Source organism: Nycticebus coucang, chromosome 5 (assembly GCF_027406575.1).
Source record: "Nycticebus coucang isolate mNycCou1 chromosome 5, mNycCou1.pri, whole genome shotgun sequence".
NCBI lineage: Eukaryota > Metazoa > Chordata > Mammalia > Primates > Lorisidae > Nycticebus > Nycticebus coucang.
In genome coordinates, this window is record NC_069784.1 from 20,473,013 (window position 1) to 20,494,890 (window position 21,878).

At 41.6% G+C, this 21,878-nt stretch overlaps 1 protein-coding gene across 3 annotated transcripts in view; it reads right to left on the minus strand.

Moving 5' to 3' along the window:
- LOC128585995 (guanylate-binding protein 4-like) overlaps positions 1-21,263 on the minus strand; it is an 83,964-nt gene extending 62,701 nt beyond the window's left edge. Inside the window, exons 1-10 of one of the 3 annotated variants that reach the window (XM_053591457.1) lie at positions 21,027-21,263; positions 19,393-19,724; positions 14,985-15,180; positions 13,400-13,527; positions 11,288-11,397; positions 10,901-11,097; positions 9,220-9,465; positions 6,053-6,333; positions 3,471-3,683; positions 7-109 (exon numbers count right to left, since the gene is read on the minus strand). In XM_053591457.1, coding sequence (XP_053447432.1) covers positions 7-109; positions 3,471-3,683; positions 6,053-6,333; positions 9,220-9,465; positions 10,901-11,097; positions 11,288-11,397; positions 13,400-13,527; positions 14,985-15,180; positions 19,393-19,539 — 1,621 coding nt within the window. In that variant the 5' untranslated portion in view covers positions 19,540-19,724; positions 21,027-21,263. Of the gene's footprint in view, positions 1-6; positions 110-3,470; positions 3,684-6,052; positions 6,334-9,219; positions 9,466-10,900; positions 11,098-11,287; positions 11,485-13,399; positions 13,528-14,984; positions 15,181-19,392; positions 19,725-21,026 lie in introns of those variants that run through there. The other 2 variants (XM_053591458.1, XM_053591456.1) reach the window with 2 other exon arrangements.
- Positions 21,264-21,878: the final 615 nt, after the last annotated feature.

Sequence of the window (21,878 nt, forward strand, 5' to 3'; positions counted from 1 at the left end):
CCTCACCTGCTATGGCCTTCTCTCGAGTGGTGAGGACTTTGTCAGACTGCAGGATGGATTGCTCTGAAACCACCTGCTGCTGCAGGAAGCTCTGGAGAACCTCGTTTGCCTGAGGAACCAAGAAGGAGGAAGATCAGTGAGGCAGCAAAGATCTAGTTTTTTAACGAGGAAAAATACTGTTCCACCAAACTGCAAATCTAACCCCAGGATCCCACAGTGCTTTAGTCTTTCTGTGGCCACAACAATGGGCCCAAGCTCTTTCCTGTAACAAGAGAAGCTTCCCCAGCAGCCCCCTTCCCAGCTGCCACCACCCGCCCCAGTGTGCACACAGCCAGACTGACTGCACTGCTAGCAGCACTGGGCCTGCATGGTTTGGAATATTTTCACATTCTTTCTCTTCTGCCTGGATGCAGTGCCGCCCTAACTGACCTACCATAACATCTCTCGGTCCTTCAACTGAGAGTTCCCACCTCGATGCCAGAAACATCAAGGCTGCCTTTGCAGGCTGCCTCTGAGATTTTTCAAACCTTTACTGAGGTATGATAGACAAACAAAACTTGTATGCACTTAAGGTATACAACATGATGTTTTGATGTATGTGTGCATTGTGAAACCATACAGTTCCCTTTTTGTATGTGGTGAGAACACTTGAGATCTACTGTCTTAGCAAATTCCATTACATAATACATAATTTTGATTAGAGTCACCATGCTAGAAATTAGGTATTGAGAACAGACTTATAAATGAATGATTGTGACTTTTGGCCATTATTTCCCATTTCACCCCATCCCCCTGCCCCTGGAAACCAACATTCTCCTCTCTATTAATATGACTTTGACTTTTTTCTTTTAAATTTCATATAAAAGTGATGCATGCAGTATTTGTGTTTCCAGGTTCATTCATATAGTAACAAGTGGCAGGATTTCCTTCTTTTGAAGGCTAAATAATAATTCATTATATTGTATATACATCTTCACCTATCCTTTTGTGGATTTATATGTACTTAGGTTGTTTTTATAGCATGGTTAATGTGAATAATGCTGCAATGAACATGAAAATACCGATATTTCTTCAAGCTAGTGATTCTGTTTCCTTTGCAAACATAACCAGAAGCCCACCAATAGCTGTTAAGAGTAATAAATAAATTCAATAAACTTGAAGGAATAATAGATAAATTCAGTAAAGTCGAAGTAAAAAATTAACATACAACAATAGTTGCATTTCTACACACTAAGAAGAAAGTATACAAAAATGAAATTAAGGAAACAAAAATATACAATAGCATCCAAAAGAGAAAAAGACTTACACATACATTTAACCAAGGAGATGGAAGAGCTGTAAGTGAAATCTATAAAGTATTGATGAAAGAACTTTAGGAAGACACAGAATAAATTGTGATGTGTTTAATGTTCATGGATTAGAAGAATTAATGTTGTTTGAAATGTCCATATTACCCAAAGCCACCTACAGGTTTAATGTAGTCCTGATGAAAATTCCAAAGACATTTTTCACAAAAATAAGAAAAAGTTTTAAAATTTGTATGGATGTATAAAAGATCCCAAATAGCTATATTAATCCTGAGCAATGAAAATAAAGCCAGCAATATATTTCCTGACTTCAAAATCTATTATAAAGATGTATTAATCAAGTCATGTGGTACTGGCATAAAACTAGACACATAACCCAGTACTAAAGAATAGAAACCCAGGAAATAAACCAAATAATCGTCATCAAACATGCCAAAACACATGGGAAAGAGAATGTCTTCAATAAATGGTACAGAGAAAACTGAATATCCACAACAATGAATTGGATCCTCATTTTACTTCATGCACAAATATGAACTAAAAATGGATGCAAATTTAAACCTAAAACCAGAAATATTAAAACCCCTGAAACAAGAAACAGAGGGAAAAGTCCTTCCCATTATCTTGGTGATGATTTTTTAAATTAGACACCAAAAACACAGATGAACAAGTGCAAAAATAAACAAGTGAGATGTCATCAAACTAAAAGGTTCTGCACAGCAAAGAAAATGATCAACAAAACAAAAAGCTTAACATACAGAATGGGAAAAAATACTTATAGACATATACCTGGTAAGAGGCTAATACAACATATCTACCACTATTGGGATCTCATATAGCACAATGGCCAAAAACCAAACAATAACAGAAAACAAATAACCCAGTTGAAAAAAGGACAATGTAACCTGATCATTTATGCCCTCATATGTATATATATATATATATATATTTTTTTTTTTTTTTGAGACAGAGCCTCAAGCTGTTGCCCTGGGTGGAGCACGGTGGCATCACAGATCACAGCAACCTCCAAATCCTGGGCTCACGCGATTCTCCTGCCTCTGCCTCCCAAGTAGCTGGGACTCCAGGAGCTCGCCACAATGCTTGGCTATTTTTCGGTTGCAGCCATCATTGTTGTTTGGCGGGCCTGGGCCAGATTCGAAACCCCCAGCTGAGGTGTATATGTGGTTGGTGCCTTAGCCGCTTGAGCCACAGGTGCCGAGCCTATGCCCTCATATTAATCTGAAATTTTGAAAAAAGGGACAAAGAACTTTAATAGGCATTGCTTAGAAAAGGATATGTAAATGGCCAGCACCTAAGTGAAAATATGCCCAACATCACTAAGTGTCAGGGAAACGGAAATCAAAACCACAATTTGTTATTATCTTACACCCACTAAAAGGACCCTTATAGAAAAATCAAAAGATGACAATTACTGGTAAGGATATGTAGAAAAGAGAACGCTTGGATACTGTTGGTAGCCATGTACATTGGTATAATATGCTGTTTCCTCAAAAGGAAAAAGTTCTGAGTGTCTAATGGATGCCAAGTGCACAGGTGAGCCCTCTCAGCTCTGCCACTTGCTGGCTTCATCATCTCAGGCACATTACTAGCTTCCCCATGCATTACATTTCTCACTGCCTGATATGGAAGACAGTAATACCTACTTTATGTTATTATGAGAATTAAACTGATAATCCAACAAATCACTTAAAACTGTACCTGGTACAGAAAGTGAATGAAATGGTTCCTGTGTGTGAGCCATGATGCTCACCACCACCGTCATCATAGCGATCACTGCATACCACTATGGTAACCTAATCACACCAGAGCCAATCGACTCCCAAGCTGTCAATGTCAGGTGAGAGCATAATCTTCCTGAAGACAAAGTTGTTTCTTTCATGATGTCTCCTCCATGCTGAGCACAAAAAAACTACCCCATTGTTTCACACACATTCCTGATTCTAAATCCTCTTTGGGAAGAAATATTTCTGGTTTCATTAAGAGTGTTTAAATTATTGTGGATGTAAAACCTAAAAATGTGAAGATATTTCCATGTTCTGGTTTCTTTCCACAAATGGTGCTGTGGTCTTAGACTTCCAGAAGGGGCAACAAAGACCCTCTGACTATCCTCTGCTGGCCATCCCCCTGGCCCTTACTCCTCACCTTAACTCCTTTCCTGGGCACAAGTTCATAGTCCTGTTCAACCCTCTTCTTTGCTTCTAAGTAAAGCTCATGCCCTCCAGGAACAGAGAAAGTTCCTCTCAAAATGCTTTCCATCAGGGGCTCCGAAAGACGCTTAAGCTGAGCCTGGCAATATTTGACCGATGCCTCTTCATTCTGCAGCACGAATTCTTCCTTCTTTTTCTCTATGGCTGCCTGGCAGGGAAATGTAGGGAAATGGAATAGAAAGAAGCTCTTAGAAGGGAAAGTCCAACTGTGATCCTTTTTTTTTTTTTTTTTTGCAGTTTTTGGTCAGGGCTGGGTTTGAACCCGCCACCTCTGGTATATGGGGCCAGCGCCCTACTCCTTTCAGCCACATCCTTTTATTTTTTATCTATTTATTTTGTTTCTTTTTTAGTGGCAATTTTTTTTTGTTTTTTTTTTTTTATTGTTGGGGATTCATTGAGGGTACAATAAGCCAGGTTACACTGATTGCAATTGTTGGGTAAAGTCCCTCTTGCAATCATGTCTTGCCCCCATAAAGTGTGACACACACCAAGGCCCCACCCCCCTCCCTCCTTCCCTCTTTCTGCTTTTCCTCCCCCCCAAACCTTAATTGTCATTAATTGTCCTCATATCAAAATTGAGTACATAGGATTCATGCTTCTCCATTCTTGTGATGCTTTACTAAGAATAATGTCTTCTACTTCCAGCCATATCCTTTTAAAGAAGACAGTCTCATGGTCTCAGAGGGGACTGGGATGTGGGATGCAGAAGACTCATTCCCATCCCAGTTCTGATCACCTCTCTGCACGACTTCTGAAAAGTTAATTCCTCTGGAATTCCTCTTAATTACACACAATATCTGTAAAATTATGAGGTGACAAGAAAAACTCTATTGTTCGTTTAACTAGACTATGATTATCAGGGACTCGGGATCCAAATTTGAGTAATAGAAAGCTGAATTATTGCTGGAAGTAAAATTTCCTTGGAAATCATAGATTGGGATAAATTAATTCTCCAGTAAGGAGTTAAGTCTATTCTGAAGAGAGTATGAACCATCTGTGCATTCTTTCAATAAGGGTTGGACTATGTGAAGATTTAAGAAAAAAACTCTTTTGCTATGTCACCCTCAGTAGAGTGCCATGGCGTCACATCTCATAGCAACCTCAAACTCCTGGGCTTATGTGATTGTCTTGCCTCAGCATCCCAAGTAGCTGGGACCACAGGCACCCACCACAATGCCCAGCTATTTTTTGGTTGCAGTTGTCATTGTTGTTTAGCTGGCCCAGGCTGGATTTGAACCCGCCAGCCTTGGTGTATGTGGCTGGCACTGTAACCACTGAGCTGCCGGTGCCGAGCCATGCTTTTTTTTTTTTACTTGTAAGTTTACAGACTAGCTGGATTTCATCATTATGAATTAAGAGATTTTTGCCCCTTTTAAATCAGTCCCAGACAGACCGAAAGGCTCTTTTAGTAAATGTGCCTGTGTTAAGCAAAATCAAGATATCACGTAAGATTTCTCAGCCATTGGTATCTGTACTCTGCAAAGTTCCTGAGACTGCAAATACGATGGATGGAATCCTGTGACTAGATTATACTATGTAGCACATGTTGAATTTAAGGAATAGAGACCTGATTGGACATTTTATTTATTTATTTATTTGGGACAGAGCTTCACTCTCTTCCCAAGGCTAGAGTGCTGTTGCATCAGCCTAGTTGACAGCAACCACAGACTACTGCGTTCAAATGATTCTCCTGCTTCAGCCTCCTAAGTAGCTGGGATTACAGGTATCTGCCCCCCCCCTCCCCCGCCCAAATCCCCCGACCCCCTGCCCAACCAATTTTTCTATTTTTAGTAGAGATGAGGTCTTGTTCAGGCTGGTCTCAAACTCATGAGCTCAAGGGACTCCCAGCCTCAGCCTCCCACAGTGCGAGGATTACAGAAGTGAGCCACTGTGTCTGGCCATCTGAACCCTTTAAAAACAATTTTCTCCAGTTGGTGTCAGAAGAGAGAATTAGAGAGATTAGAAACACAATGGTTTGATGCATCATTGCTGGCTGGAACACGGAGAGTGTTTCTCCAGCACTGCCACATAAATCTGAGCCCACTGACACGTTGTTTTCAGCTTGTGCCTGGACACGCTGATCAGGACTTCTAACCACAGAACTGTGAGCTAATAATGTGTGTTGTTTTAAGTCACTAAACTTGGCCTACCCTGGTGGCTCACGCCTGTAGTCCCTCCCAGCTACTCAGGCGGCTGAGGCAAGAAGATCTTTTGAGCCAAAGAGTTTGAAGTTTCTGTGTGAGCTTAGGCTGACGCCAGGGCACTCTAGTCTGGGCAACAGAGTGAGACTCCATCTTTAATAAATAAATAAATCATTTGCTAAACTTATGGTAGTTTGTTTTGAAGCAATAAAAATAGTGACCATCTTTTAGAAAAAGTGTGATTTGTAGCCCACAGAGCCCTTCATTTGCAGGAACCCAGGTTCCTTCTACTGTGGTAAGATGAGAGAGTCACAGACGTCAAGTTTAGGCATCACTTAGAAGGACCAGAATCAGGAAGGATAAATAGTAAAAGTACCACGAGCTGTTTGTGGAATTCCCGTGTGTCGTCCTTGAAGGAGTGCTCCATGAAGACGGCAAGGGCCTCCCTCTCGCAGGCCGCGTGCGCGTCCAGCAGCTCCTGGAGCGTGTCCGTGGGGAGCCGCGCTCGCTGCGCCATCTGCTGGCTGTAGTGGTCGGCTGCCCTCTGCACAGCTGCTGCGTTCTCACGCTGGGCCAGCGTTGTCACTGCATTCTCCAGACAAGGCACTGCTCCGCTGTTGATGGCATCCACGTAGGTCACCACCAGCGTCCCCAGCCCTGAATGAAAAATATTTAGGAAACAAACAGAGAGTTCTACTTACTTTTTTTCAAATTTTAAGAATCAACATTCTAAAAATTACAAAAACTTTATTTACATTTCTCTTCCTCCTCCCCCTGCTCTTCCTTTTTCATCTTGCTTTATGAATCCAGCTGTTTATAATAACAACTGCTTTTCCTACTTGCTATTTCCTTTATAGCTCTTGGATTTATCCCATTGGAAAATTAAACTACTCACTGCAAAATACAGGAGAACCTCTCTAAGTTGATGACCCCAAGGACTGTTACAAACTGGTCAACATACAGAGGTTGTCAACACAAAAAAATTAGGCCTACTGTATAGATATGTATATGTGGTGCATGTCTGGTCTATGAAAATTAGGTCAAGTTAAGGAGGTGGTCAATGTAGGGACGTGTAGTCAACTATGGAGTTCTACTGTACATGTTTAAGTTCCCTGGAGAAAATATATTCTCAGCTAAGTAAAATAGAAACAAATTTATTAGACAAGGAAAGTATATTACATAATTTATGAATCTTAATTCCAAAGGAAAATCAAGTCCCCCTGTAAAAGATACCATAAGGAATTTGAAGACAGCAACGCAGAGAATTCAAACAAGCTTGGGTCATCTCAGCATGGGGTCTGGGTGAATGCACAGGTCTCATGTCATTAAACCAGGCCTGTACTTAGTGATATTTAAGTTTGTTTCTGAAAATCTCAATGAGCCTTTATGAGACTCGTGGTCTGCTATTCATTTTCTGACTCATGTAAATTTGTAAAATCTCTTGTATATCTTCACTGAGAAACACTTCTCTTCAGCAAGCAGACTTCTCCCCTGACAGCAGTTTGTGTTTATAACACTCGTGTATTGATTTCATGAAATATTTTAGGCCTCAATAAATATCCATAAAAGGAAACTTAATTAAGAAATAAGCTTCTTAGAAATAAAAACAAATCTGGAGGCCTCACTTCACCAGATTTTAGTTCTATAGTGATCAAAATACAGACAGAGCACCAAAGTACAGACAGAGATCTATGGAACAGAACAGAATACCTAGAGATGAAACCAACGTCATATCACTACCTGATCTTATAAATCAAACAAAAGCATACACCTGAGAACAGAATCCCTGTTTAATAAATAGTGCTGGGAGAAATGGTTAGACACATGCAAACGACTAAAACTAAACCCGCACCTCTTACCACTTACAAAAAACGACTCATGGTGGGGGAGCACCTATGGTTCAGTGAGTAGGACGCCGGCCCCATATACCGAAGATGGCAGGTTCAAAGCCGGCACCGGCCAAACTGCAAAAAAAAAAAATAGCTGGACATTGTGGCGGGCGCCTATAGTCCCAGCTACTGGAAGGCTGAGGCAAGAGAATCACCTAAGCCCAGGAGCTGGAGGTTGTTGTGAGCTGGGATGTCACGGTGCCCTACGAAGGGCGACAGAGTGAAACTGTCTCAAAAAAAAAAAAAAAAGACTCATGGTGAATAAAAGATTTAAATCTAACAGAAGAAATGATAAAACCTCTAGAAGAAAGTGTGGGAAAAACTCTTGAGAATATTGGCCTGGGAAAAAATTTTATGAAGAAGACCCTTCATCATAAAGGGTCAATGGCAATCATACCAACAACAAAAATAAGTAAATAGGACATGATCAAGCTAAAAAAGCTTCTTCATGGCTAAGGGTACAATGATTAAAGCACATAGACAACCTTCAGAATGGGAGAAGATATTTTCCTATTATGAATCTCACAAAAGGATTATAACCAGAATCTACAGAGAACTCAAAGTAATCAAGGAAACAGCAAAGAATCCATCCCATTTATCATTGGGCAAGAGACATGAACAAAATCTTCTCCCAAGAATACAGATGAATGGCCAACAGACACATGAAAAAATATTCATCATCCCTAATCATCAGAGAAATGCAAATCAAAACCACCTGAGATATCACCTAACCCCAGTGAGAATAGCCCACATCACAAAGTCCCAAAGCTGCAGATCCTGGCATGGGTCTGGAGAGAAGGGAAGATGTGTACATGATTGGGGGGACTGCAAACTAATACAGCCTTTTTGGAAAAATGCATGGAGAATCCTCAAAGAGCTAGAAGTAGACCTTCCATTTGACCCTGCAATCCCATTACAGGGTATCTACCCAGAAGAAAAAAAGTCATTTTGCTATAAGGGCATTTGCACTAGAATGTTTATTGCACCTCAATTCACAACTGCCAAGATGTGAAAACAACCCAAGTGCCCATCAGCTTACAAATGAATAAATAAACTATGGTATCTGAGTAGCACAGAATACTATTCATCCATAAAGAAAGACGGAGAGTTTGCATGTCCTGTATTTACCTGGAAGGATCTAGAGAACATCATTCTCAGTAAGTCTCACAAGAATGGAAAAGCACGTATCCAAAGTACTCAATACTAACAGGAAACCAACAGGCAAACAACTATATACCCTCACAAGAGAAAAACACAATTAAATTCAAGTAGGGAGAGAAGGAAGGAGAGAGGCAGTTTGGTAAACTACTGTCTTAATGGGTACAACATTGGGGTAAAAGGCCCACCTACTGGGTGAAGGGCTCAACTACAACTTTGACTTTAACAAATGCAAACAATGTAACCTAAATGTCTATACCCTGATACTAATCTGAAATTTTTAAAAATGAACAATAAAAATGTGATTAAACTTTCTTCACACAATAAAGAAATCAAAAAAGAACAGAAATATGCATTTGCATGTGTGGCATGAAGATCTGCTTCTCCACATCCTTATTCAGAAGTAAACAAAATTATTGACCAACCCACAGAGGTATCCCAGCTTCATCTCACACACTGGACCACAGAGTCCAGCTGTGGGTAGAAAGAGACTCACGGTTCCCGGTGACAGTGATACCCTCTGTCAGAGTTTTGGTCTTCGCATGGGTGAAGATGTAAGAACAGAAATTTCCAGACTGCACCTGGAAATTCCTTTCTAGTTGGTATACTGGCACTTCTTCCAGATGAAGTAAATCTTTTATGTTATTTGTAGGCCGGTCAAAAACAAGGCACTTCCGTTTGGGAAAGAAACGCCTGATACACTCTCTAGCCATGTTGGAATTGCGAATTTTGGGGTTGTTACCTGTGGAATTGTAAAAAGAGTGCTCAATCAAGAGACAAATTGTAGACAAGGACCAGTGCTGAGGACTGTTCCAAGGATCACTGCATCACTCCCTGCCTTGTAAATCTTCTTTTATCCAGCTCCCTGCCTTGTAAATTTTCTATTATACAATCATACAAAGCTGCTTGATTCTAATCCTCCCAAGCCATGGAAAACCCATTGTTGTACAGGTTGAAAAGCAAGAAGGTACTTCTGGAGAGGAAAGAGAGGTTCACACAACAAGTAAAAAGTTTATGGTTGGTTTCCTTGGTCCTTGTATGGTGGCTGGAGATAGACTATTTATTAAATGTTTTTGAGTGATTGATTAGTCACACAATTTGTCATAAATACCTTGCTGATTTGACAGTCCCATGTTTGAATGGAATCTGGGCCTTAAAGCAAACTAATACTCTAAAAGGATAAAATGATGTTGGAAATGATCTCATGAGGAGGACAGATGATACCCATGTCAGTAAGAAAAATGGATCAAAATCAGAGCCAAAAATTATAAATACCATAAATATGTTAAAAGAATCCTTTAGCAGTAAAGTCCAGAGAAAAGTTAATCTAAATGGAATTTGGAGAACTCTTCATTTTTCTCACTTTTCTATGTCAGAATAGATTGGATTTGACCTTTTGTGCAGAGGGATTCTGTAGCCTATATCATATTTTCAAAATAAAGGCTTGTTGAAAGGATGAATTAATGAATGAACAAAAAATTGACATTTATACCAATTGTCATCAGTTAGCTACTCCACTTAATATAATCTGTGCAATAATTTTATGATAGATTGACAACAGCCTTATACATTGCCTTGTATAAGGCTGTTGAAAGAAGGTGATGGTATGGAAATGTAAAATGAAGAATTTGACCATCTTGCTGGAACATATCAGTGTTGTATTTATTTTAGAATCATTTAGCATATAAATATCCTTTTCCCAGAGAATTTAGCTATCCAGGCTAGTAAAATATACTGAAAGAAATGTATTTTCAAAATTTTGTCATTTGATTTTTAAGATTCTGTGTTTACCAACATGCAATCAGAAGAAGTGGTTTTTTTCCACATTGAGTAAGAGGAACACTTAGATTTAATGAGGAACACAAATATGTGACTCTTAGGACATGATAGCGTTGATGACAACGCTCAAGTGTTTCTTTTATGGTGCTGACTGGCCTAAAATTATTTGAAAGAACATTAAGTGCTAAATTTCCTCTGTGAATTTAAATACCAGCTTCTGGAAATTTTCAACTAGTAATGACCACTAAAACCCCAGCCACCTGTCCAACACCAATCTCCACTTCCATGGGCTTCACACCAGTCTCCTGCAAACACTGATGTAAGCTGCTGAATGACTGGGCTTATTTGATCCCACCCCTGCTACTGAAACTTCCCCTCCCCAGGCCACCATCCGATACCTGGAATCAGCTTCAAGGCGTTTTCCAGGTACTCATCTTCTGTGATGACATGTTCATTTAACTTCAGCTCCAAAGCAAAATCCCGTACGGTCCAAACAAAGTCTGGAAAAAAACTTGCAAACTCAGCGGCACTCCCTGCTCCATCAGTTCCTGGGGAGGATTTTGCCTTGATTAGCTCTGTTAGTTCAGTCACGTAGCTGAAGTCTTAGCTAAGGAATGAGAAGCACCCTACACAACAGTCTCCACACTGCCCCTACACACGAAGTTCACAAACATTGCCTTTGCCCTGTGTCCATTCTTCCTCAACGAGGACAACGGAGTCTCAGCCAAGAAGACCCAGTGTCAGTTTCCATTCCAATAAACTCAGTGAACATTCTGGAAGGATACTGCAGCTGCTCCAGGGCCTGGTGGTTGATGGTGTGCATGCTGTTGTAGACAAAGGTGCTGCTCAGAAGCACAGCCAGGGCAAAGATCCACGAGTCGTTCTTAGGGTCACCCTAAAATGCATGTTTCAGAAAAGGATTTAGGAGACTGCTCTTCATTTATTCACATGGTTGTTCATTCACACTTCAGCTGTGCGGTAGCTGAGTAACAGAGAAAACAGGAGAGCCTCATGCAGAAGAATGAAACTGGATCTCTGTCTCTCACCATATACAAAAAAATAACTCAAGGTGAATTAAAGACTTAAAGGTAAGAGAAGCAACCATTAAAATATGAGAAGGAAACCTGGAGCAACTATCCTTGACATTAGCCTAGGTAAAGAATTTATGGCTAAGATGTCAGAAACAAATGAAACAGAAACAAAAATAAATGGGGCTTAATTAAACTTAAAAGCTCTGAACAAACTATTGAACAGAGTTAACAGACATCCCGTAGCAGTGATTTTCAACTGGTGTGCTGTGGCACGCTGGTGTGCCACGAGAGGATCTTAGGTACACCCTATAAATTTTAAAGATCATTAATTAAACTATTTTCAAAAGGAGTTCAAAGCACAATAAGTGTATGTTTCCTCGCTCTATTTTTTTGATCGACATAATTTAAATGTGCCATGGAAGATTCACTATAGGTTTAAGTGTGCTGTGAGATAAAAAAGGTTGAAAAACACTGTCCTCTGAGATGGGAGAAAATACTTGAAAGCTGTACATCTCACAAAGGACTAAAATCCAGTAACTATAAAGAACTCAAACAAATCAGCAAGAAAAAACAAATAATCCTATTAAAAAGTAGACAAAAGACACGAAGAGACTTTTTCAAAAGAAGATAAACAAATGGCTGACAAGCATATGAAAAACTGCTGACTATTACTAGTCACTAGGGAAATGCAAATCAAAACCCAACAAGATACTGCTTTACTCCTTTCAGAATGGCCATTATTACAAAGTTGACAAACAACAGATGTTGGTGTGAATGCAATGAAAAGAGAATTCCCATCCTCTTTTGGGAAAAATATAAATTAGTACAACCTCTATGGAAAAAAACATGGACATTTTCAAAAAACTAAAAGTGGATGTACCGTTACTGGGGATCTACCCAAAGGAAAGAAATCATTTTATAAAAAAAGACATTTGCACTCATTTATCACAGCACAATTCACATTCACATGTACATGGTATCAGCAAAGTGTCCATCCACTGACACGTGGGTAAAAAAGTGTTATAAATACACACACACATACACACAGATATGTACAGCATGGAATACTACTCAGACATGAAAAAGAATTAAACAGTATGTTTTGCAGCAATTTGGATGGAACCAAATTGGTCCTGAGTGAAGCAACCCAGGAACAGAAAAACCAAATACCACATGTTCTCACTCCTCGGTGGGAGCAGAGCAATGGGCATGCATGACAGATTGACTTAATAAATACTGGTGACAATGGGGAGAGTAGGAAGGAGTAAAGGATAAAAAGTCACCTGTTGGGTATGATGTACAGAGCTATTCAGTGATGGGTACAAAAAGCTCCAGTGACTTCTCCACTATACAATTCGGACATGTAGGGATTATCCCTATAGCTATTAAATTAATAGATTAATTTAATCCCTATATCTATTAAATTAAATTAAATACACACACACATATACACAAGAAGGATTTTGAAACCAGAACATGATCTTCAACATTTATTTATTTATTATTATTATTATTATTATTATTTTGAGACAGAGTCTGAAGCTGTCGCCCTGGGTAGAGTGCCCTGCGTCACAGCTCACAGCAACCTCAAACTCTTGGGCTTAAGCAAGAATTTGCCTCAGCCTCCCAAGTAGCTGGGACAACAGGTGCCTGCCACAATGCCTAGCTATTTTTTGGTTGTAGTTGACATTGTCATTTGGCAGGCTCAGGCTGGATTGGAACCCGCCAGCTCCGGTGTATGTGGCTGGTGTCCTAGCCACTTGAGCTACAAGCGCCAAGCTGATCTTCAATATTTAAAAAGCAGGTTTAAAACTCTAAGAAAAAAAAAGGAAAACCATCATAAGCACAGAAGATTCTCTGCCTTACCTTTTCCACATCACCCAGGCCCTCTGTGTCCAGAAGAACCAGGGTCTGGTTTGGCTTGGAGGGGTGGGGCATACACCACATCCAGATGCCTTTGGTTTCAGACCTCACCGTGGAGCCCAGAGGGAAGCCTGCAAGTCAAGGGAAAAAACAGCGAACAGTGCCAGCAGGCAGACCAGGGGGCGCAGGGGTTACAGAGGTTAAACTTGTAGAAAAGTAAGTGCCAGGCTGGGAGGTTGGGGGGAAGAGTTGCTTCAATTTCAGCCAGAACAATCAATCCAATCTTTACACATATATACATATGCACACACACTTAGGAATTTCTCAAATTTGTGTTCTTAAGCTTGTTTAGTAGACTGAGGTCGCTGCTAAGCTGCTGAGTAACAGAGGAAGTGAGATATTAGAAGGAAAAAATAGCTAACTGGTTTTTAAAGACAGGATCACCTAACAGAACCATAGGCAGATTGTTTTAAAAGTTAATGAGAACCAAAAGAGACCAAACTGGTAGGAAAAAAAAAGTCACAAAATAGGAAATAAAAATGGAGAATAAATATGTGAAAAGGTGCACAGACTTATTTATAGTGGAATAAATAACATGAAACTATAGTCTACAGATCCGCGAAAGTTACTAAAATGTTACTAAATTTCTATAGGATGTGTAGAATTCTCAATTACTGCTTGTAAGTGTGTAAATTGCATATAAAGTCAAAAAGCTGTTTAATGCTATCTAAAAGGTTTGAAGATACTCTCTGATCCAGAAATTTCACTTCTGAGCATAGTACACAGGGAATTTTTATATACATGCATCAAGAGATAATCCAAGAATATTCACGACTGCCTTATTCATTAATGACCAAAATAGAAAATAATACCAATGTACATAAATGGCAAATGAATACTCAAACAGTGACATCCTATCCAGTAGCAAAATGAATAACTTTCAGATGTATATGACAAGTAGAGGAACCTTACAAACTTCTTATGGATCAAAAGAAGCAGAAAACCCAAGAACACATGAAATATAATTCCCCTTATGTAAATTTTAAAGGAAGAACCATTTTTAAGAAGTGAGAGTGGATGAAGTGCTCTGATTACCAAGATAACGGGGGACTCTAGTGAAGATGTGAGAGGGTTTGATTTTTGGCCTTTGGGGTTGGTATGATACGGAGCAAAAAAAAATTGGACAGTAGCTCAATTAACACACAAAATATACAAGGATCCTACTATCTGCTCATCCATTTTTATAAACAGAATGTATTAAATTACATTTGTGTGCTATTGGCAATGACCATGTACCTGGAGCAAAAGTGGTGTAAGATAAAGCTCCTGAGCAGGGGAGAGTGGACGGGATGGTGAAGACCAGAAGAGCAGATACCTTGATAAGGTGAGGACAATTATTCACCACTGGACAAGAGTGAGATTTTGTGGACATCTTGGGGTTGAGATTGTAAATTTGGTGGAGGTAATTAGAAGTTTTCTTTATAGGGTAGAGTCCCATTCTTCTTTAAGATGACCCTAGAGGAGGTGTGATCTGCTTGTGTTATCCCTGGTGACAAGGAAATAGCTCCTGCCCCAGGACCACACTCACCCCGCTTCTGTCCTGCAAGACGATTCATGAGATAGGATTTTCCTGTACGATATAGCCCCACGATGGCCACCACCACCACAGGCTGAGAAATGTTGTTCAGAATCTGTAATGCTTTTGGATTCACCATCATCTTCTCTTGTGAGTTTTCCACTAGACAAATGGGGGCCTTCATGGTGGAGTCAGATGCCGTGGTACCCTGCAAACCCAGAAATACCACTCAGCAGAATGCAAGAGCCTGCAGTCATCTGCAGTGGTTACCCAAAGCACATGCCTATCAGCTTTCTGCTCGCAGAAGGTACACATCCATTTCCTGTGTTTTGTATGTTTCCTAAAGAAACGTTATCTCAGGATTCTAACAAAAACCCTAAAGAGCCTCACCCCAGGGATCTTAAAATGAATAGAAGGAGAACCTCAAGATACTAAAATTGGGGGACAAACAGAGTAGGACTGTGACATGGAGGAAATGAGGAGTTGTCAGAAAAGGTTTTGGCATTCCAAAGGAATTTGTTCTCTCCTTACTTTCAGAAATATTATTGAATACCTACCATGTGCCTGACACAGGTCTGGGTGCTCAGTGTCAAGGAAGGAACAAAATTAATACAACTTTCTGTCTATTGGAGCTTCATTTATTATCTGTGAGGGGACAGGTAATAAATAAAGCAAATAGGCAAAAACATTTATTATTTATACTAGATAATGGTATATCTCAGGAGAAAACGCAGGGAATGGGGATAGATAGTGTTGGGAACTGAGTTTGTAGGAAGGGTAGTTCGTTAGGGAAGCTTCCCCGAGAAAGAGACAAAGCGAGAGTGAGCATTGAATGACTCGATCAGAATAAACTTTGTGAATCGGTGAAAGCAGGAGCAGGCTGGATAGAGGAGTGATCCTGAAAAAAGGAAAAGGAGATAAATGATATAGCTTTCTCTTAAAACACAGCCAGATAGGTTTTTAGAGTAACTAGATAAACATACAGGTCCAGGATTTTCCTTTCATAGCTTGAAGAAAAAGATATGTCTTATTCACAGGCTAAAAGAGAAAATATCCCATAGCCAGGGTTTGTTTGTTTGTTTGTCTGTTTTGAGACAGTCTCACTTTGTCACCCTCCATAGAGTACTCTGGCATCACAGCTCACAGCAACCTCCCAGTCTTGGGCTCAAGTGGTTCCCTTGCCTTACCCTCCCAAATAGCTGGAACTACAGGCGCCCACCACAACGCCTGGCTATTTTTAGAGACAGGATCTTGCTCTTGCTCAGGCTGGTCTCGAACCTATGAACTCAGGGCATCCACCCGCCTCAGCCTCCCACGTGCTGGGATTACAGGCATGAACCACCATGCACGGGCATCCCATAGCCAGGGTTTTCAAGGGTCTCCCCAAATCTACCAGGATCCCACGTCTTGTTGAGGCTCCTTTTCAAATATTTTTTTCATGAAGAGTGAGGCTCTGCATAAGCCAGACAGAGGGCAGTGAAAGAGCATTGATGGTTTGTGTTTTTGTCAAGACAATGTTCAGCAACATTCTCATGTTCCCATCCTCTACTAGCTGTATGAGCCTTGGGAAGATTATTAATTTCTCTCTGCCTCAGTTTTATCTTCTGTAAAATGGAAGAATCTGGTCATTGGGAGAAGTAAATATTTCAGTGTAATGCTCTTAAAAGTCTTGCCTGGCACATAGTATATCCTCTATGGCACTGTATAAAAACTCTGTAAGAAGCCAAGAAGGGTAAATTCTAAATGAAGGTGAGGAGTTGACTTTGGACAGCAACAGTGACTTTGCTCTCCAGGGTGCAAGTAAATGAAGGACGTAGTTCATGAGGAGGATGAGCAGGCAGGAGCTGACCCAGTGGAAAAAGCTGGTGACAGGGCACCACGCAGATGAGTCCAGGCGGAGGTGGGACGGACCCAGAGCTGTCCTGGGATGTCATGGCATAGTCTTGGAGTCAGGCTGCTGGAATTCAAACCCTAGGTTCTGATCACCTATTGCCTGGGAGGCCTTGAAAATGGAATTTACCTCCGCAAACCTGGGGTAATAAGTATTTGCTTATCAGTTTATAGGTAAGCAATAATGAATACCTGATTCATTATTGTAATGCTTATAAAAAGTAAACTCTCAATAAGTAATGATTTAAAATTTTAAGATTAATATCCAGTTTCTACAATGAGTAGGCAGTGTATGTGTGCAGGGGTTGCTGTTTGGTTTTGTTTTTTCTTTATTTATGGAGAGACAGGGTCTCACTCTGTTGCCTGGGCTAGAGAGTGCAGTGGTGTCATCACAGCTAACTGAAATCTCTATCTCCAGGATTCAAGCCATTTGCCTGCCTCAGCTTCCTGTGTAGCCAGGACTACAGCCAACTGTCACCATGCCTGGCTAATTTTTCTCTTTTTTTTATAGAGACAGGGTCTTACTGTGTTGCTCAGGCTGGTTTTGAACTCCTGGCTCCAAGCAATCCATCTTCCACCTCAGCCTCCCAAAGTGCTAGGACTACAGGCTTGAGCCACAACACTTGATAGCAGTGTGTTAGAATGTGTCAGTGTGAGGTGCCAGATTACCAAGAAATACAAATTATCAGAAATTTCCTTGTCAGCAAAATCATCATTTTGTTTCTTACCAGATTTCCTTTATAGAATTTCGCTTCTTTTTCCATAGGTGCTTGGAAGCAGGATTGGGGAAATGAAACATGAGCCTTTCACTGGTGTGTAGTAAGCAAGAAGAATTGTACAGTATTTATCTTACATTGAATATTTTAAAAGCTTTGTGTGGGAATAGATGAATTCACAGAGTTATGTTTGTTTGTGCAATGCAAACATAATGAGGTTTCCAATCCAATTCTTCTGCCACCTGCATACTCCCCAACTCTTATTTATTTGGGGCCAGAGAGAGGTTGGTGGATTACTTGTAATTATCTTATAGTTTTAAAAAGAAAAACATAATTACAAACTCACCTGATGAGTTCAGCTTAGGTTACACAAGATAATTAAAGTGTTTTGTTTATATTTGTTTATAATTTTTTTGAGTGTGATACCCCTTGAAGCAATGTCCAGGATAAAGTCAGAGTTTCCTCTTGCATGTCTCACAGTAGAAAATAGTTTCCCTCTTCCCACCTTTCTCATTTCTTCTGCGGCATACCAGGCAATCCTGGGCGGACATTTTTCATTTTGCATTATCAAATGCATCTTCCCATGTAGCCTTTCATCAGTGTCAGAAGATGACGGTCTTCCTCTTTCTTAAATTTCTCTTCCTCACAGTGCTCACAAGCTGAGTGATGAGATTTCTCCTGTAAGAAACGTGTGTCTGCACTTTTTCTCCATTCTTATTCTAATCTAATAAGTCAAGGATGTAGCTGTTCATAACTACAACGTCCATCAGCCAGAAGAACAACTTTTTCCAACATTTGTAGGATCTTTTTGTTATCCATAACACCCACAGTACTGATCAGCTCTGTCCTCTCTTCTCATAAACTTTGTGTATTATTAAATAAGTGTCGGTTTTTCAAATCGAACAGGGTTTTCTTCCTGTAATTAGTGATGAACTGTGTTTGAGGCCAAAGAAAGTCGTCAGCATTGCCACTAACCTCTTGTCATGCAGTGAGAGACACGTTGTCTTCATAGGCACATAATAGACACATTGATAGGCACATAATTCATATTCCTGAAGTTTCTTCTTTTTCAGATCACGTGGAAAATCCTTCCTAGGAATCATAAGTGTTGCTGTTATATGTAGTTTCATTTTATGCAATGCCTAAGCAAGCCGAGCGTTTATGGATAATGTAACAAAAAAAATGTCAAATGTCTTCTGGCATTAAAGTGGAATAGAAAAACCATCATGTCAGATGCGGTCCAACATAGGACAAACCAAGATAAACATGTATAAAAGGAAAGTTGTATTAATTGTGGGTAGGTAATCAATGGTCTTCAAAAGTTAAGTGTTTGGGGAGAACATGGGGAGGAATTGTTAGAAATGCCTGAGCCCAGTGTGAGCTCGGTCCCGGTGTGGGCTCAGGTGTATAATCCCAGCAATTAGGGAGGCCAAGACTGGAGGATTGCTTAAAGCCAGAGGTGGAAACCAGCCTGGACAACATAGGTAGAATTGCCTCCACAAAATAATATAAATACAAGTAGCCAGTGGGTGTCTGTAGTCCCAGTTCCCAGAAGCTCAAACAGGATGATGCTTGAGCCTAGGAGTTTGAGGCTGCAGAGAGCTGGGATAATACTACTGCATTACAGCCTAGATAACAGAGAAAGTCCCTGTCAAGAAAGAGGAAAGCCTGTAACCCTGTTTTTTCAACCAGTATAACATGTTTTTCCGATGTAGTTCTTGCATGGTTTAGGCATTAAACCACAGCCTGATAAAGAAACAGGATTAGACCTTAAAGTTATTTTAAACAAGGTGATTAGTCACCTTTTGTCCTACCTTAGTTGTGTGGGTACATGGATCACATATCTCCCTCGAAGTCCAAAGTACAATTAAGAGAAATCCCATGACGAATGTCCTCAGGCTTCGGCCATGTGTTGACCAGACAGCTCCCGGTCTGTGGCTGGAGCAGGGCATGTTGACCATCTCAGGGGGTCAGGGGTTGGCCGGATCACTTTTTTGCTTCCCACGGGGCGGTGAAGTTCCCTTCAGCCTGCTGTGGTGGAGGCAGGTGGGGATCCCTTCCACTTTTGCTGCTGTGGGTGTGGTCAGGATGACCGTGGAGGGTCCCTTCCACCTTGGTTTGAGGGGCTTAACCTAGACCTGGTCCCCTGGAGAGAAAGGGTGGACAGACATGAAAAAAACTATACAGAGCATGGTTAATTATCCCGGTGGAAATCCTCTGTGCTACTCTTCCTGGGGCTTCTAACAGTCTGTGCAATTCGGCCTCTCCCAGTTGTTTAAGGAGCCCCTGGTAAACTGTGGCGCATCGGTGGAGGCCTGTTATACATTATCTCATAAGGGGAGTACCCTGACCTCTTAGAAGGGGTACATCTAATATTGAACGAGACTAGTGGCAAGGCCTCTACCCAATTAAGCCTCACTTCCTGGCAGACTTTACTGATTCCTGCTTTTATGGTTCTATTTACATGCTCTACCCTGCTCCAGCTCTGAGGCCTGTATGTCACATGTCGTTTCCAGATGATAGTCAAGGCTTTGGCTGTCATCTGCACTATCTCTGTTACGAAGGTTCGACTGTTGTCAGATCCTATCTGAAGCAGCAAACTAAACCATCGGATGATTTCTCTGAGCAACACTCTTACCACCTCGCTAGCCCTCTTTATCCTGGTTGGGGAAGCTTCCACGCATCCCGGTAAGTGCAGACCAGAGCGAGTAAGTGCCGGGTCCCTCCACATCTGGGTAACTCAGTATAGTCCACCTGCACATCTCCAAAAGGGGCTGCCCCTTAGGGCTGAATTTCAGGCGACAGGGATGGCTGCTGATTAGCATTGCATTGGCTGCACGCCATACAGTTGGAGCTGACTTTCTTGGTAGGAAGCTTCTTCGTTATTATTATTTTTTTTTTCCTGCCCTAAGTGGTTGGCCTCAGGCATAGTGAGAACACCTAGAGACGACAGCGACAACTCTCCCACCTGGCCGCCTGGTCCATCCTCTCTGGCACCTCTAGCTCCCCCTCCGTCATCCCTTCTCTTTCCCGGGCAGTGTACACGGGGGTTAAGTCCAGGGCACACGGATTAAAGCGGCAGCGGTGGCCGCCCAACGCGGGAGTGTCGCTGCCTTCTCAGTCTCCGTGTCCCTCTCTGCCTTCCCGGTGCCTCCCCGGGTCCTGCTCTCTGCTGCCCCTGACGGCTGCTCGGGTACTCGCTGGGCTTCCCAGACAGCCTCCCGGAGCTGCGGAATTTCACCTGGGAATTTCAGATCCCCACCCCTCCTACCCGGTCCCCGCCACTCCCCAAGCCCCCACCCCACCCGGTCCGCACCCTGCGGCAACGCCCGGCTCTCCCGCGCCCCCGCCCCCGCCCCCGCCCAGCGCAGTCCGCCCTGGGGGATGCGATCTCGGATGTTTGTTCAGCCAAATATTCGGGGAAAGTAAAGCTCAGGAGCCACCTTACCTGCGCTGGCGCCGGCGCTGCAGCCAGAAGACCAACTCTCAGCTGCCCTTGTCACCCTCACTTCTCCTCCTGAGTCGGCCTCGGAAACCCGCTGTTCTCCGAAGCTGAAAGCGGCGGGTGTCACAGCGTCACCTCCAGGGCTGCAGGGAGGGAACTGAAAGCGAAAGCGCGAGCCTTTCCCGGGACGTGAACTGTTGAGTTTTGTTGGTTTTTTGGGTTTTTTTTAACTTCTTTCTTTCCTTCCTTCCTTCCCCTTCCTTCTCCTTCCTTCCCCTTCCTCCCTCCCTCCCTCCCTCCCTCCCTTCCTCCCTTCCTCCCTTCCTCCCTTCCTTCCTTCCTTCCTTCCTTCCTTCCTTCCCTGTTTTGCTGAGGCAGAAGAGGTGGGAGAAAAGTGCGGGCTCCTCCTCACCGGGCTTCTGAAACCCAGGCTCGTCCCTCTTCCACCGTTGGCTTGTTCGTGTGCTTTCTGTCTCTCATCTCCTTTTGTAAGTTCTTTTTCATTAACTGTAAAAATACATAGGTGTGTGTTTGTGTCTATGTTACAAAGATTAAAATTGAAAGGAGGCTTCTAACATGATTCCTAGAGTTCTAGCTTGGGTAACCAGTACATATTGTCAAAAAGTAAGAAAAACAAAAATATAAATATGGTTTTAGTACACACTGAATTTTTGAACGTCTTTAATTTCTGATATACTCATAGGTCATTCTATAGAATTGTGTATATTTGAATACTAGGGTGTCAGACTAGTAGAGTTTATCATGCTGGTTGTTGTGTGACCGGAGACGAACGAACAGCAGCTTTGCCGTGGGTGTAAACTTGCTCCTGTAATTATTAAGTCAAGAAACAGACTA